This window comes from Danio rerio, chromosome 8 (genome assembly GCF_049306965.1).
Source record: "Danio rerio strain Tuebingen ecotype United States chromosome 8, GRCz12tu, whole genome shotgun sequence".
In the NCBI taxonomy this organism is placed as follows: Eukaryota; Metazoa; Chordata; class Actinopteri; order Cypriniformes; family Danionidae; genus Danio; species Danio rerio.
The window spans coordinates 9,745,133-9,762,643 of NC_133183.1; the positions used below are offsets into that span (position 1 = coordinate 9,745,133).

At 40.6% G+C, this 17,511-nt stretch overlaps 1 protein-coding gene across 4 annotated transcripts in view; it reads left to right on the plus strand.

The window, feature by feature from the left end:
* plxnb3 (plexin B3) overlaps positions 1-17,511 on the plus strand; it is a 188,165-nt gene that overhangs the window by 96,368 nt on the left and 74,286 nt on the right. For 2 of the 4 annotated variants that reach the window (XM_009303770.5, XM_689822.11), the window contains exons 2-3: positions 4,948-6,067; positions 16,892-17,071. In XM_009303770.5, the coding sequence (XP_009302045.1) occupies positions 4,964-6,067; positions 16,892-17,071 (1,284 nt within the window). In that variant the 5' untranslated portion in view covers positions 4,948-4,963. The remainder of the gene's footprint in view (positions 1-4,947; positions 6,068-16,891; positions 17,072-17,511) is intronic. The other 2 variants (XM_068223098.2, XM_021478367.3) reach the window with 1 other exon arrangement.

Below are 17,511 nucleotides of genomic sequence, written 5' to 3' on the forward strand. Positions count from 1 at the left end.
AGTAAAGGACCTGGTGGGATCCCACCAATCACAATACAACGTTTAACCCCAGTTGAGCGACATTCTGCGTCAGCGTTCTCCCACGAAGAACTTGGTAAGCTGGTGGTCGGAAGCTACTCTGAATACAACAACCACTTTGTGAATGCTTTCCACCACAACAGCTACGTCTACTTTGTTTTCTCGGCACGACGTGTGGGGCAGACGAGAGTACCGAACCTGCGCTGTTTGTGGCTATGGCCATGAGACAAGCATCAACTCCCACATCGGTTCTGTTGAAGATACAGCAAATTCATTTTGCTCCATTTAATTTATATGATCACTGAATAGCACTGAAGTCTATTGAGAAGATTTCAGTTTCATAACAAAGCCAAGTGATACTGCATAGTAATTCTTCATAACACTGACAAAGGCAACTAACTGTTTACTAGGAACATAAAGTAACATGCTAACAAGCATTCACAACACTGTTTTAAACACCCAGGCATTTAAATGGCAGTGTATTATAAAGCATTATTGACCACATGGCATTGTCCTCACAACCACCCCAATGTCCTAGAAACCACATCACTTTAAAGGGTCACGAAACACCAAAACACATTTTTTGAGCTGTTGACAGTCGTATATTTGTCCCACACTGCTAAAAACACTATTAGGACACCTATATTTCACTAAAAAGTGTAAATTGTTTGTTTTTGCGTTATTTCAAGCAAATTCGTACCTCCTGTTTGAAACAAATTTTTGAAGCTGCGTCACGGTCATGACATAATAGCGTGTATTCCAGCGTGCAGACTGGGCGTCTGTGCCAGAGTGTGTCTTATTACGTCTTACAGTGTGTTGCATTAATGCTTGAGTAAGGCTTGGTTCAAACCAATCAGCGCGCTCTATTGTGCAACTTCATTAATATTCATTACTCTCACCGTGTTTACGTGACATAGACGCCACGTTGTGTTGGCAAAACAAGCGTGAAGTGTTGCTTTTATAGTTTGCTGCCGTTAAGTTTCGTTTTCATTTTCTCTCTGTGAGAGCTCATCTGGATCACGTGTGGATTAACAGTGTACGCGACGCTCGACAACAATAACTTATGTGTCTAAGGAGGATTATTGTTTACCTGAGAGCTGTTCTCATCTGCAAACGCTGAGATCCGGATTAGCTTGTAGTCTTCTCTTAATAAAGACGCGGCTCTAGTTGCTGTTGATTGTCCTGTCTCTACAGATTTGGTGAGCGACCAGTGCTCTTTGTTTATTAAGTTTGTTCGTATCGAACTAAGTTAACTATTGCACCGAGTGCAAACATGTTAGCACCACAACCAAACTTTAACCTTGTGTAGGGTTTTTACCGCATTTTGTGACCGGAATAACACACGCGGCTTTCTGACGCTACCTGCCGTGTGCATCTAAGTTTCCGGAAAATGCGGAGGTTTTTTTTCTCTCATTCGTCGTGCGATATCAAACATTGCATGTAAAATACACGCTTAGAGCAGTTCCTCGAATCAAATATCTCGTTTGTCGCGAGGGGCATGAATGAATTCCCTGAATGAAAGAGCCAAACTGCAGTTAAAGTCCACCATTTAATAATTTGGCAAATAATTCGACTACAGATGTCCATGTAGGTTAAACACCATAACTTTCTCCTGTGTGTGGGTATTTTGACTGAAACTCGCGCGTGCCCAAATAGACACTCCCACACCATCCCACTTTAGTTCCTCCGACACTCCCCCCTAAACAGAGCTGGACACGCCCACTTTTCTGACTTTTTTCCAAAGTAGAGGTGTGAAAACACCCTGCTGAAACGAGAGGGTTTCATGGCCCTTTAAAAGACTAAGTAATTGCATTGGAACACCCAACCAACTACATAGAAACATGCTACTAAATATTTAGAACACCCTCACAACAGTTTAGCAATTCCTTGCATGACACTCAAGACAGTCTAGCGACCCCATAACAATATGAAACTTCTTGAAACCTCAGCAATAGTACAATTCATTGGCAACCACACAAAAAAAAATCTAACATCTAGAGTCCTGCATAGGAGGCACTCTGCGTTTATTGCATCAGATGATGCGTCAGTCGATTCTCTATTTTCTCTCTGTTTTGTTCAAAGGTTGGTAACTGGATGTAACATCTGAAGCTTGTGACTTTTGAGCAGTTGATTAAAGCGGTGTCTGTTTTCACAGTTTCGTAAGTAAAACCAAAAAGGCAACAGCTACAGGCATCATGCATAATTTAGCACCTAACTTCTTCACATCTCTATTACTTTTTTTATCAGCGCTCTTATATTTTCACACACACACACACACACACATGCTCTTTCTCTCAATTTCCCTACTCCCCCCCCCCTCTCTCTCTCCCTCAAATCTTCATAATTCAGAGGAACAATCTAGTCATTCTCAAGTTATCTTGCGGCATTCAGAATCGGCCAGTAAACAGTGAGTCAGACACCCCGAGACTGACACAAACACACGCAAAGGGTGTTCATGATAACAGAAGGCACGCTTTGGTAGGTTTTATCAGCCGCCGTTCTTGCGCTTGCCATTCGTACTCTGGCATTCCCGACTTTTCTGAAGTAAACTCCAGCATTATTGCGTGTTTCTTGGTCTCAGACGCATGTCTTTTATAGCACCGGACCAAAGCCTGGCAGTCTCACTCAAGCATCCTTCAGTGCCTGTATGAAGGTGGCAGGACTTTGAAGAACAAAAGAATGTGTTTGAAGCCTGTAGTCTTTGTGCTGCATGGCGATGTGCGGCAGTAGGTATTCTCTGTGGTGTTTTTCTGTTAACTTAACATTTGTCTTCTCTCTCTTTTCCCCTCCCTCTCTCTATATATATTTTCTCTCTCGATCAACCATCTGAATCTCTGGCTTCCTCTAACACTGACTATCTCGCTTTGCCTTCTGACTCTGTTCCTTCCTTTTCATGCGTTAGTCAACTTTCCATGCCCCTCTCCCTCTTACTGTCTTTTCCCATATCTTCACTTCCTTCCCATAACTCACACAATACCTTCCTTGTTAATTTGTATCCCTGTTGTTTATATTCTCAACCTATCCCTTCATTCTGCATTCTCTTTCTTTATGCCTATTCTATGATGGAAAAATTTTTAAAAAATAATTCATGCTCTCATATCTAGGTTGGACTACTCAATATCGGTCCTCGGGTCACACATTTTGTATGTCTTCCTTACTTAACACACATGATTCAGATCATCAGCTTAATAACAAAGAGATCTATTAACTGATCCTTGTGTGTCAAATATGAGAGAGATACAAAATGTGCAGGGCGGAGGGGCCCGAGGACCTGAATTGAGAACCTCTGGACTACTGTAACTCACTATATTTTGGGATGAGTCAGACAGCTTTATCCTGTTTGCAGTTAGTTCAAAATGCTGCTGCAAGGCTTTTAATGAGTACCAAAAACATCATCACACAGTCTTAAGGCTGATTTATACTTCTGCGTCATGCGCACGTGTATGATCCGGTGCAGCCTTTGTGCGGTCGCATACTCGACGCTGACACGCACCTCTCAAAAAATGTAACTACACATTGCGACGATGCATAGATTGGTCTGCTTGGTAGCTGTGAAGGTTTGGGCAGTGCTGAGAGCCACGAGCCTGATGGAGCAATTGTTTACAAGTGTCGAGTCCTCCAGATGGAAACTTTATTTTTGTGTTTACCTTATGATTAAAGTTGTTGCTCGTCTGCCGGTTCCCGCCTTTGAATGAGCAAGTTTTAGCTACTTCTAGCTAAACAAAACAAAACACCCTCAAAGAAACTCAGTGAAACATAAAAACATACTGCCAGCTAGCGTTTTGGAAGTGTAATTGCAGAGCAACACAAACAGCACACAGAAGTATAAATGCCCGACTACGCGCAAGACAGTCGCCGGTCACGCTTGACGCAAAAATATAAACTAGCCTTTGCACTGATTACCTTTGCATCCTGCCACTTTTAAAATTCTTCTCTTGGTTTTTAAAACACTAAATGGCTTGGCACCTTCTTACCTGTCAGATCTGCTGACTAAACATCAGCCTAGTTGGTCCCTTTGGTCATCAGACCCGAGATTATTATGCACCCTTACGTCGAGGGTGCAGGACTGACCGTGTATTCGCAGTAGCTGGTCCTAGATTGTGACATGCTTTGTCCCTCTGTATTGAATGTATATCACCTCTGTCTATTTATAAATCTAGGTTGAAAGCTTATCTTTTAGTCGGCAGCTAGCTCTCCGCAACTCTCACGTGGTCGCCCACTGAAGCTAAGCAGGACTGTGCCCGGTCAGTACCTGAATGGAAGACCGCATGGGAAAGCTAGGTTTAGGTGCCAGAAGTGGTGTTAGTGAGGCCAGTAGGGGGTGCTCAATCTATGGTCTCTGTGGGTCCTAATGCCCCAGTATATTGATAAGGACTCCATGCTGCTAAGTGAGTGCTGTCTTTTGGATCAGATGTTAAAAACCGAGGTTCTGACTCTCTGTGGTCATCCCAGGACTTCAGTCGAAAAAGAGTTGGGGTTTAACCCTGCTATCCTGTCCAAATTTGCCCACTGGCCTCTGTTCATCAAGGTCCCCATATCATAATTGACTTCATCACTCTGTCTCCTCTACACCAATCAGCTGGTGTGTGGTGTGCGGTCTGGTGCAATATGTCATCATTTCATCCAGGTGGATGCTGTATGCTGTGGTGGTGAATGAGGACATTCCCCCCAAAAATGTGTAAAGCGATTTGAGTGTCCAGAAAAGCGCTATATAATTGATTATTATTTTTATTATTGATTTGTCATTTTATCAGTGAGAATTGTTTGTTTTAGCTAGAATTTTATATCTGTGCTTTTGTGATTTGTATTGTCCAGCACATTGGTCAATCTTTGCTTGTGTTTAATAATGCTATATTTAAAAAATTGACATTGACACTTCTTTTCAACCTCCCCCTCTTTCTTTCTTCTTGATCCCTATCTCTTTTTCAGCAGGTGAGGGGGTGCCATGCCAGCTGCTGCTCCCCTGTTGCTGCTCCTCGCCATCGTGTGGTGGCCTCTGGTATTGCCTCTGGCCCTCGGTCATCTTCAGAGTCCCCCAGCATTCATCTCCCTCAATGGCTCCCGGCTCAACCACCTCCTGCTGGACAGCCACTCAGGCCACGTCTACATAGGAGCGGTAAATGTCCTCTACCACCTTTCCCCGGACTTGCAGCTGCTCTCCTGGGGCAAAACAGGCCCTAAATTGGACAGCCCGGACTGCTTGCCTCCCATTGATCCTAATGATTGCACTCAGGCAGCAACTACAGATAACACCAATAAGCTTCTGTTGCTGGAGGAGGTAAGAGGAGGGAACTCGTCCAGCTTGATAGTTTGTGGGACAGTCCTGCAGGGCATCTGTGAGAAGAGAAGCTTGCATAATGTCTCTCAGGTGCTGTACAAGACCGACAACCCTGTGGACACACAGTATGTGGCGGCGAATGACCCAAGAGTGTCCACGGTTGGTGTTGTGGTGGAGCAAAAAGGAGTTCCTCTTATGCTCGTTGGGCGGGGCTACACCAGTAAAGGACCTGGTGGGATCCCACCAATCACAATGCGACGTTTAACCCCAGTTGAGCGACATTCTGCACCGGCGTTCTCCCATGAAGAACTTGGTAAGCTGGTGGTCGGAAGCTACTCTGAATACAACAACCACTTTGTGAATGCGTTCCACCACAACAGCTACGTCTACTTTGTGTTCTCTCGGCGCGACGTGTGGGGCAGACGAGAGTACCGAACGTATGTGTCCAGACTCTGTGCAGGAGACCCCTTTTTTTACTCTTACGTGGAGGTGCCGCTTTCTTGCAATGGAGGATATAATCTGGCTCAGGCGGCCGTGCTTGGCTTTCACCGGGAGCAACCTGCGCTGTTTGTGGCTATGGCCATGGGACAAGCATCAACTCCTACACCCACAGACAAGTCGGCTCTTTGTGTGTACACGGTGGAGGAGCTGGACAAAGCTCTGCATGCTGCCCAGCTTCTGTGTTACACACAGGAAGGCAAAGATGTCAATAACAAAGAGAAGGCATACATCGAGTATGAAGTGTCCTCCAGATGTCTGAATCTTCCACAGGTAAGTTGTTGGCCTATGTTTACCTGTTATTCCTAAAAAGCCGATATGACAAATATCTTATATCATGATCTCACAAAAGTACCAATCCTGTACTAAAAATGTACTCTAGGGAAAGTAAAATCACACGTTTTTAAAACTTCTTAGTAAATTACAATTCAAGAGTTCACACTTAGATACTGTTTGACAACTTGTTAGTAAGTTAGCAGGTTTGGCATGCTGTCCCGGGAGAGAACCCTGAGCTCTGAGATAGTTGAGCCCAGGGCTCCCGCCAGGTCCATAAAGCATGTGAGGGGAGTACGAGGTCAGGTGTTCTCGAGAGCTCCCCTCGGCAAAAAAGGAAAGAAGGAGAAGGGGTGGATGGGGGGTTTCTTCGGAAAACGAAGATAAGGGAGTAGATCTTAGCTAGGTTATTTATAGTGAGTTTGGATCGATCCGACTGGCTAGCCAATGAGTGTAGATGAGTGGCCAGCTGCAGTCAATCATATCACGTGCTCCTCTCGAAATTAGTTTGTGAAACTTCATTTCCTGAGAAAAACTACGTAAGTACAATGATTTGAGTTTTTCAATTATGTTTAGAAATATGCCAAATTTAAATATTCATTCAATTACATCTAATTTATTAATCAAACTCGTTATTATGTTTTCATTGTTTTGAGGGATGTCGAGTGGTTCTCAGTGACATTTGTGATATAAAATAAGCATTAAGGGAAACAGGTTTTGTGAACACTTATGCTGTCTTTTGGTGCTCTAGATTTGCTGGTTTCAAACTGTTGAATTCATATTTTTTGGCGCTAACATGCTTTTACATGGTATGGACTGTTATACGGGTGGTCAAATGTATATTTAAATAATTTATTATTTAAATTATTAATATTATTTAAGATACAGATCAGAGAAAACTATTTCTTGACTATTTAAGGGCATACATCTTGTTTTGATGTCCTTCAGGAGGGATCAAGCTTTAAATTGGGGGTCTGACCTAGGGATGCATTATTAACATTATTATAATAATAACATTATTTTAGAACTGATTCGATCTCGATTCCAAAAATTCTGAGTATCGACCGATACAGATCCGATCCCAATACTATGTTTTTTTTTTTGTTGCATAATACAGTTTCTACAGTTCTGATGATAAACTCAACTAATATATCTTCTTTAGTAAAAACAACGCCCCTACAGGACTACTGTATATGACAGATGACACAATCTACCTAAAACATGATGCTTCTATATACTATTGGCTACATTCCTTGAGCATTAGTTATGACTTTGATCTGATCTGTTGTGGTCCAGCTTATGTTTCCTTTTCTAATATTAAGATTTTTCTGAGAAATCTGTAACAGGCTACCACTATTGATGCTAATCGTTGGTAAAAAATAACCAACCTTTTAGCAAAGCCTGATATTTTCCTGCAGGTTTGAAGCAGACTAAACTAAACTTTCTGAGGCCAGTTTTACTTAATAAACATTCCCTCGCCAAAAAACGTTGCGAGTGAGACGGAGAAATTGAAAGCATATCTAAAAAATGATCTTTTTTGTCTGAAAAATTATCCTTTTGAAAGGAATTTGGTTTGGTATAATTTGTTGGTTATTTTATTGTATTTTTGTTGGTCAGTTATCTACAAAATAAACAAGAATATTTGAGGTGAAGTTCAAAACAAGGTTCGCTTATCAGCGCACAAACTGACAAACAGGCCTGTTAAATAAAATATTAATATATAAAATTACAGTGAAATATTCACAGTTTCAGTGCAGCCTATATTAGGCTAAATCATTTTCTGTTAATGACAATCCATATTGCGCCCGTCAGTTTCACTTTTATTAATTTAATCAACTACTTTGACCACAGTGAGCCAGGCTTTACAAACTATTACCATTTACAGTATTCCCCTTGGAAGAATAAGCTTAGTCGGAAGGATGAGAAAACAAACTTGTTGTGAGAATAATTTTACAGAGTGGCGCATGTCGCGTCTGCACAGCCGGTGCATGAATGAAGCATCACTGAGACACAGGCGCAGGCCTCCGGTTTACGGACACTTCCAAAACAGCAGCACAAAGGGAAGAAATCAGTACCTTGAGGATCTGTCTAACATAATATTTAGCCTTTTCTAATTCAAAATTTCAGGTAGGCCTACTCTGTGTGTGAAGAGCAGGTAATAATCCTCTCTACTCCTGTGTTGTAAATGCTATCTGCTGGTCTAAACGGACAGTGCAATATGATTTAGAAACAGCAATGATCTCCATGTTGCAGGTCAAAATTAACCCATTTAATGTAAAACTAAATGAATTTCTCCACTAATTATTAAAAAAAAAGGAACAAATAGTCTTTGGGAAAGTTGTTCGTGTTGTCATAAACGCAACACGCAGTTTGAATTGTGTATAAATGGAGAATGATTTACAGGCGCAGCGGCGGGAAGCTCTGAACTGAGCATGAAATTAAGCACTTGTATATTTATCTGTACCTTACATTAAACTATAGTATGGCTTCAGAACATTTGGGATATAGTAGCCCTACATGACAACTTTCTAGTGCCTTACAATAGGCTGCCTTCCTGGCTTTTGTTGGCTTATAAATTACACAGAATATAGTGCACACCTAGGATCGGGTTTGGATCGATACCAGCTGGCCAATACCCGATCCAGCAAAAATATGCTCTATGAAACCGATATCCGATCTAAGTATCGGGATCGGTGCATCCCCCCAAACCCCTCAGTATTTTGTCCACTGATTGTAGATGTGCACATTGAAATATTGATGGTGAAATTGTATGTTGAGTCAGTCCTAGTGATTCAGCAATGCTGAAAATGTTCAGGTGGTAGTTTCCTAAACCTTTCCAGTCAGTTCTGCTGCAGACTCATTCAAATACCTGCCTATTTAGGCAATGATATAGATGTGTATGCTTTTTTGGCATTTAAGTATCCACTTCTATTGCCAATCTCAGGCAATTCTTCCCACCTAGCTCAGCATGGCTTTAAAAGACTTTCAGCTAGCAGACTGAGGGAGTGGCCCTGTGATTGTTGCCGCTTTTAATGAGGAGTAAATCCGCAGCTAAAGAGCGATAAGTAGGGAAATATAGTTAAGGGAATCCACAAGATATCGGCCTATTAGCCCGGTCGTGTAAGACAGCGTGGCGTGTGGTTTCTTGGCGACAGATCAGGGTCAGCTGGGGCTTTTTTTTGTGACAGGGGTGTAAGTGTGTGCGAGTGGCAGCTGCCTCAGTGCTGACACAGATTAGCGTCCAGCTGCCTGCGCCAGTGCTAATCCACACGGCATAACGAATGCAGCAGTAGATCCCAGACTTTTGTATGACACAGTGCTGAATCTAAATCTCCATTCTGTGGATTTCAGAGATATTTTCATCTTCAGTTTAAGGATTTAAACATGTACTGTAATGGCATTTTAGCATAACAAAACAAGTAGTTCCCTTTAGGTTTTTTTCTTAAAGGGATAGTTCACCCAAAAATGAAAATTCTGCCATTGTTTACTCCCTTCACTTGTTACAAAACTTTTTCTTTCTTCTGTTGAACACAAAAGAAGATAATTTCAACCTGAAAACCTGTAACCGTTGACCAGTGGCAGATTTAGGTTTGATCAATATGGGATATCACCCAGGATGGCATCTTGCTGGGGGTGGCACGGGGAGACAGTGCAAAAAAAAGTCCCCTAGTAAAAGCATTGAGATATGATTTACTTTATGCAATTGTATTAATTTAGAGTGGTAATCCCAGAAGAAAGACTTTAGAGGCCATTTACGTTTGGCATCTTCTGCATGCACAAGTTTGCTATTCTCGATGTGCAACCGAAACAACGCTGGTGAAAGCAAATTGGAGCATGCGCAAAGAAAACAATTCCCACTCTCCTCACGTGCTCCTGTGTGAATTCTGGTTGTTTGCATGCACGCTGATAAAATACACACTGCTTATGCACTGTGAAACCAGAGTAGCAGCCTTTTGTGCAGAAGTGTCGCCACAGCGAGTTTTGCAAGTCAACAAAATTAAAGTTCGCCCAGGGTGCCATTTAAACTAGAACCGCTACTGCCATTGACTTCCTATGTATGTTTTTTTCACTATGGAAGTCAATGGTTACAGGTTTTCAGCTTCTTTCAAAATATCTTCTATTGTAAATAGAAGTAAATAATGAGCAAATTCAGATTTCAGGGGGAACTATCCTTTTAAATTTGAGTGCACATCAATTTTAGTTATGTTATTGTTTGTATAGGTTGTGGTTCGTATTAACAAATGTTGAAACCACTATGGGAACGGGACATAGGAGATCTGTTGGTTATCTTTTCTGCTGGAGAAACTGTTGTCCTAAAAACTAAAAACAGAAATAAAAAATCTTACATGTAAAATTTTTTTTATATATATGACAAATGAGTTCTTTAATTTATGCATTTCTCCCTGTATTGAAGACACTAGTTTGTATTAAAATGAGCTTGGAAATGAAAAGGAGTGGTTTGTTGTGTGTGTGTGCAGCCTCTGGGAGGTGGGTAAATCCAGCTTAACTCTGCAGCTGGTTTGAGTTTCGCTGACCCATATCCTCTCTGGGCTCCCCGCCCCAGTGACCAATATACACAGAAGCCCACTGAACCTCTCACCTCAAAAACACAATAATGTCGCCTCAACCTTTAGTGTGTTTACTGTTGGTTATATATTGCTATTTGTTGCTATTTGGTTATATATTATATATTGCTAGGGAACATAAAACATAATATCATGCATATATTATTATTAGGCTGGATCATATCAACAATTTTGTGACAGTTTGATGAAGCCTAAATGCTTCAGTCCTCAATAATGTAAAGGATTTAAGAAAGTAAATGGAGTCCGTTCCTATTTAATTTAGATTTTAAGGTATAGTTCATCAAAAAATGCAATTCTGTCATCATTTATCCAGTTGTTCAAAACCTGTTTGAGTTTGAACACAAAATAAGATATTTTGAAAAAATGTTCATTGCTGGTATCCATTGACTTCCATTGTACTTATTTTACAACAGTTTAAATCAATGGGTGCCAGCCATGAGCATTCTTAAAAATATCTTCTTTTGTTAAACTCAAACAAGATATTTTGAAAAATGCTTGTTGCTGGCTCCCATTGACTTCCATTGTACTTTTTTTACTTCAGTGTAAATCGATAGGTGCTGATCATGAGCACTCTTCAAAATATCTTCTTTTGTTTAACTCAAACAAGATATTTTGAAAAATGCTTGTTGCTGGCACCCATTGGCTTCTATTGCACTTATTTTACTACAATGTAGATTTATGGTACTAGCCATGAGCATTCTTCAAAATATCTTGAACTCAGAATAAGATGTTTTGAAAAATGCATGTTGATGGCATACATTGACTTCTATTGTACTTACTTTATTACAGTGTAAACAGATGGGTGCTGGCCATAAGCATTCTTCAAAATATCTTCTTTTGTTAAACTCAAACCAGATATTTTGAAAAATGCTTGTTGCTGGCACCCATTGACTTCCATAGTACTTATTTTACAACAATGTAAATCAATGGGTGCTGACATGAGCATTCTTCAAAATGTCTCCTTTTATTAAACTTAAACAGATTTTATTGAAAAATGTTTGTTGCTGGCACCCATTGACTTCCATAGTACTTATTTTACTACATATAAATCAATAGGAGCTGGCCCTGAGCATTCTTCAAAACATCTTCTTTTGTTGGACTCAAGCGAGATATATTGAAAAATGCTTGTTGCTGGCACCAATCGATTCCATAGTACTTATTTTACTACAATGTAAGTCAATAGGGGCCGGCCATGAGCATTCTTCAAAATATCTTCTTTTGTTAAACTCAAACCATTTATTTTGAAAAATGTTTGTTGCCGGCACCCATTGACTTCCATAGTACTTATTTTACTACACTGTAAATCAATAAGTGCCGGCCATAAGCATTCTTCAAACTATCTTCTTTTGTGTTTAACAGATGAAAGAAAACTTAAAGCAACATGAGGGAGAATAATTGATAAGGTCATTTTATTTTTGGGTGAACTACCCCTTTAAGGTTGTGATGTTCATGTTGTGATTATAGCAGTTATAGCCATCTCAATAATTCATTATAAAGTAATACAGAATGGATGCTATTATCTCCTTTCCGAAGCAGTAGGTGTGTGTGTGGTGTTCCTGTATTTGACCTCCTTTGACTTCAGTTGCGTGCCACTGTTCCGCTGTCCCGTGCAGCCACTCCCCTTGGTCTGTTAGCTGAGGTATTGTGTCTGTCCGTCCTCTGGCAGCTGCAGTTCTAGAATAGCATTAGGTCAGGGCTCACAGACCCGTGGCTGGCTCCAGCGAGAGTGCATCTAAAAATCAACAGAGATGATGGGTTGCGTTTGACAGACACCATAATAAAGCAGCTGAGCATTTTTAGTATTGATTTAATGCACCCAGCAAGGACAGGATGTTTCTGGGTCCATCCAAATGTTAATTGTTGACTGGAAACTTTTGGTGCTTGCCCAGTTTTTAGAGCTCGTGTTTAACATGCTGCGTGCATTTTTGGATATTAATTGTTCATAATGCGTCGTCTCACAGGGATTTTGTCTCCATTTTGAAAGCGTGTGGGCGCACAGCTGTGTGATTAACTTGAATCTCATTATTTCCAAAACATTTAACATTCATTAATTCCTAAACTGTTTATATTTCCTTTGACTGAATTCCAAGTGTAGCCAAATTGCATATATTACAAATGTGTTGCATGACATTGCATGTGAATTACCAATACAAGTCAAATGTTAGTATTAAAGTAAAGTTGTTAAAACTATGAAAACTGCTGTATTTGTGCATCTTCATATTCTAGCTTGGACAGTCTGGAAATTCTTTCATGCAATTCAAAGGGGACGTATTAAGATGTAAAATAAGTCTCTGATTTTCTTAGAGTGTGTATGGGATGTTACAGCTACACAAATAATGCTTTATAACTCTTTGAAACTGTCCCTTTTAGGATTTAAATTAGGGATGGGCGATGTCGACCAATTTGGCATTGTACGATGTCTAATGTGAAACATTGCGACGGACGATGGCATCGTTGTCATAGGCAGCGGTGAATTAATTATTTATGAATAATTCATTAATTCATAACAAATTAATTATTTGTAGCCTACCGTTTACCTGACACGCATGGTCTTTGTTTTACCCATAACCAAACCATAACAAATTTCAACCTGTCAATCACTTTTCTCCGAAGGATTTTGGCATGAATAGGCAGAGTGATCTGTGTCGACAAACTTACGACTGGTAAAAAAAGGTGCACAGCCAACAGTATCTGAGGTTTTCACTAAAATTATTAAGTACAACCGTGAAAGCGAAAGATTGAAGCAGTTCACTTATGCTGTGACACGTTTACCTGATAGATTCAAAAGACCGAAGAGTCGTTAGATAGAGACGAGATTAATTAAATATCACGTTTAACAACTATAATGAGATGCGATCCAGCAGTACGTCCTTGACGTGCACTGCTCACTGGGATTTTGTGCTCTAAGCACCTGCTGACTGCTGGAGTGCAGACGCAATCATGAGCTTTAGTGCATGACAGACTATGTGTTTGTGTGTATGTGTATGTGTGTGGTTATGTTATGTGCGTTTTCAGTGTGGACGGAGGGCTTTTCAAAAATGCTAGATGTAACACCAGTGTGGACGTAAATCATTTTTGTTCTAAAATGGCATTTTAAAACTAGGATGTATGAGGGTATGAGGGCAGTGTGTATTATCCGCGTGCGGGTTGCTGCTAAAACGGGGTGCGGGGTGGAGGATCGCAATGCCGGCTCAGCATTGTGATGTCCATGGCATCATCTTATGACCCAACCCTATTTTGATCCTAATGGTGCCATTAATGTGACTGTCGCTTTAAATTCAAATGAGATTGTGCTCTTTTTCAAAAGAGGGCGGAGCATAATATGTGTCAGCCTATTGGCAGATTCAAAAACAAGACTATTGCCCTAATCTAATGAGGGAGAGATCATCACTTATGGATGGGGCGTTCCTTCTCTGACTAGTGCAAAGACAGTAGGGCTGCGTCCGAAACCGCCTACTACTCGGTAGATACTGCATTTGAATTTAAACGTACTACTCGGCCGTTAGAAAAGTATGTTCTATACAGTATGAATGTGAAAAGTATGAATGGAATTTGGACGTACTACATCCACCATTTTGTCATTGTCATGGGACCTACCTGCGTCAATTGCGTCGCTTTACTCCCATTCATGAATTTGCTCGCGGGGCATCATGGGATAGCACAGCATGCATGGGATGCGCATTCTAGAATCTCGCCGGAAGTAGTAAGTCATCCGGGTACTTCTCGCATACTGATTTTCGAATTCTATGAATTCGGACATACTACTCGGCTCGCATACTGATTTTAGTGTACTTTATAGTATGGAAGTATGCGGTTTCGGACGCAGCCAATGTCAATCAAAGTGTTCTTGCAGACTGCTTTTATGAAGTGTGATTATAAAAAAATTAAATGTATACATTTTTACTATTAGAAGCTGGTAATATTTACACATTGCTGCCACATAACTGCGTTTAAACCCTAATAAAACTATTTTTTTTGCATAATAGCTGCCCTTAATGAGGTGCATCCACTGATGCAGTTTACAATTATCGAAGAAGTAGTGTATGACGGCCACTTGCTGGCAGCTTTTCCATCACTTCACTGTTCATTAAATTAAAATAGTATATTAGTTTGCAATTTTTTTTCAAAGCGTTCACAATTTTGAGTGGAGGTGTGCTTTTAATGTGCTGTAATAACACTCACTACTGTCATCATCAATAAAGGTAGGCTGAAATTGAGTCCTCTGTGCACTGAATAAAGTTGTCAGCTGAAGCATATAATCAGTTTATATGTTGGGAATTGAGAATGGCATCTTTTCAGAACTGCTATGTATAAATATTCCAGAACTGAATGGGTTTTCAAGACAGTTACAGTCTGCATTTCTCCACTAATGCAAACAGAGAACCGTACTAAAACTGGACTGAAAGTGTTTTCATGCACCACTGTTAAATCTTAACTTTAACTTGTGAGGTTGCAGCTGGATTTAAATGTGACAAGAGACAGGGAATAACTGTGGAATTCCCAAATATTCCTGTCAGAACTTTTCGAACTATGTGAAAAGTGATTAGTTCATTTTACATAAAAAAGTGAGTAAACCCATTGCTTCAAAGTGATTAGCTGGTTTTAACTTTTAGAAAATGTGAGTAAACTTGTGGCCTTAATATTCTTAAAGTGATAGTTCACCCAAAAAAGGAAATTCTGACACTATTTACTTACCCTTCACTTGTTCAAAACCTATTTTGAGTTTTATTTTACTATTATTTGATTTATATGAGATTAATTCTCTCTTTAGAAGTTACTTTCATCTGTTAAACACAAAAAAAATATATTTTACAAAATGCTGGCAGCTGAAACCCATTGACTCAAAATATCTTCTTTTGTGTTTAACAGAAGGAAGAAATTTCCAAATGCAGATTAAATCTTCTCCACATGATGGAAAATTAATGATAAGGTAATTAAATATTTTGGGTGAACTGTCACACTAATTAGACTCACCGGCCACTTTGTTAGGTACGCCTTAATAGTATCTTATGCCTTCAGAGCTGCCTTAATCCTTCATGGCATAGATTCAAAAAGGTACTGGTAATATTTCTCATTGATTTTAGTCCATACTGACATGACAGCATCACGCAGTTGCTGTGGATTTCTCCCGTTCCATCACATCCCAAAGGTGCTCTATTGAATTGTGATCTGGTGACTGTGGAGGCCATTTGAGTACAGCAAACTCATTGTCATGTTCAAAAAACCAGTCTGAGATGATTCGGGCTTTGACATGGCGCGTTGTCCTGCTGGAAGTATCCATCAGAAGTTGAGTACACTGTTTCCATAAAGGGATGGACATGGTCAGCAACAATACTCAGGTAGGCTGTGGCAATGGCACAATGCTCAATTAGTACTAATGGGCCCAAAGTGTGACAAGAAAATATGCCACACACCCTTACATCAGCAGCCTGTAGTGTTAATACAAGGCAGGATGGATCCATGCTTATATGTTGTTGATGCCAAATTCTGACTCTACCATCTGAATGTGTTCTTCTGCTGCTGTAGCCCATCCGCCTTAAGGTTGGACGTGTTGTACATTCAGAGAGGCTCTTCTGCATACCTCGGTTGTAACGAGAGGGTGCTTGCTGCAGAGCCATTTGAGGAGAGGTGAGCTCCAGAGAGGGGGAGCATGAGCTGTCGCTCCTCCTCCTGTAAGCTGTTTTAATGCGAACACCAACCCCACCCCTAACCCTACCCCCAGTGACATCACTCGTAGAAGAAGTGCAAAAAAGGTGGAGCTCAAACTTAAGCTCCCCCTCTCTGGAGCTCACCTCTCCTCAAATGGCTCTGCAGCGAGCACCACTTGGTTGTAACGAGTGCTTATTAGAGTTACTGTCTGGAACCAACAACCACATTCAAAGTCACTTAAATTTTCTTTCTTCCCCATTCTGATGCTTGATTTGAACTGCAGCAGATCGTCTTGACCATGTCTACATGCTTAAATGCATTGAGTTGCTGCCATGTGATTGGCTGATTAGAAATTTGTGTTAACAAGCAGTTGGACAGGTGTACCTAATAAAGTGGCCAGCGAGTGTATGTGCATAACTATAAAAATTTGCTTAATAAATTTATAACTTGTAATCAAGTTACTGTCAAATGAACAATTTCAAGCTACAACAGGTTTACTCCCTGTTTTAACTAGCAAAATGAACATGTTTTCTCTCTGTTTTAAAAATAAAGGATGTATTTGTGATGATCTGTTTGTGTTGTCATGCAGGACTCTCTGACCGAGTACCCATGTGGAGGCGAACACACACCCAGCCCAATCGCCAGCGCCATTCCTCTCCATGCCACTCCCGCGTTCACCTGGACTCCTCCCATCACCGCTGTCACCACGGCAACCGAGGTCGGCCACACCATAGTCCTGCTAGGAGACAAAAGCGGAAGGCTGCACAAGGTATGACTCACTGTTACCTATTACCAGCCAAGCTATTTTTCATCCCAGATCACACTTTAGTGCAACCAAACCTGCAATTTCTGTGTAAGCAGCACAAATCCTTAACCATTAAACACCCACCATTCATCACCGAAGCATAATGGGGAAAAGCAGCGTGAACAACTGAATTTAAAAGTCTGTTTACCATCATTAAAGACTTCTTTATTGAAAAGCAAACACATGGAGTAATCATAATCTGTCATTAAGCGCTAAGTTGCCAGTAATGAGCAAGCCACCCCATGGCATGGTAATATTGTGTTATTAAAATTGGGTGGTTCAGTTGGAGTTCAGCTTGTGTGGGGTTACATTGTTTATCAGCACACAACGTTTGAGGAAGGTATAATAGCCTGTCCTTGCTCCCGGAGTTGCATTAGCTTATCGTTTTTGGAACAAATACATCA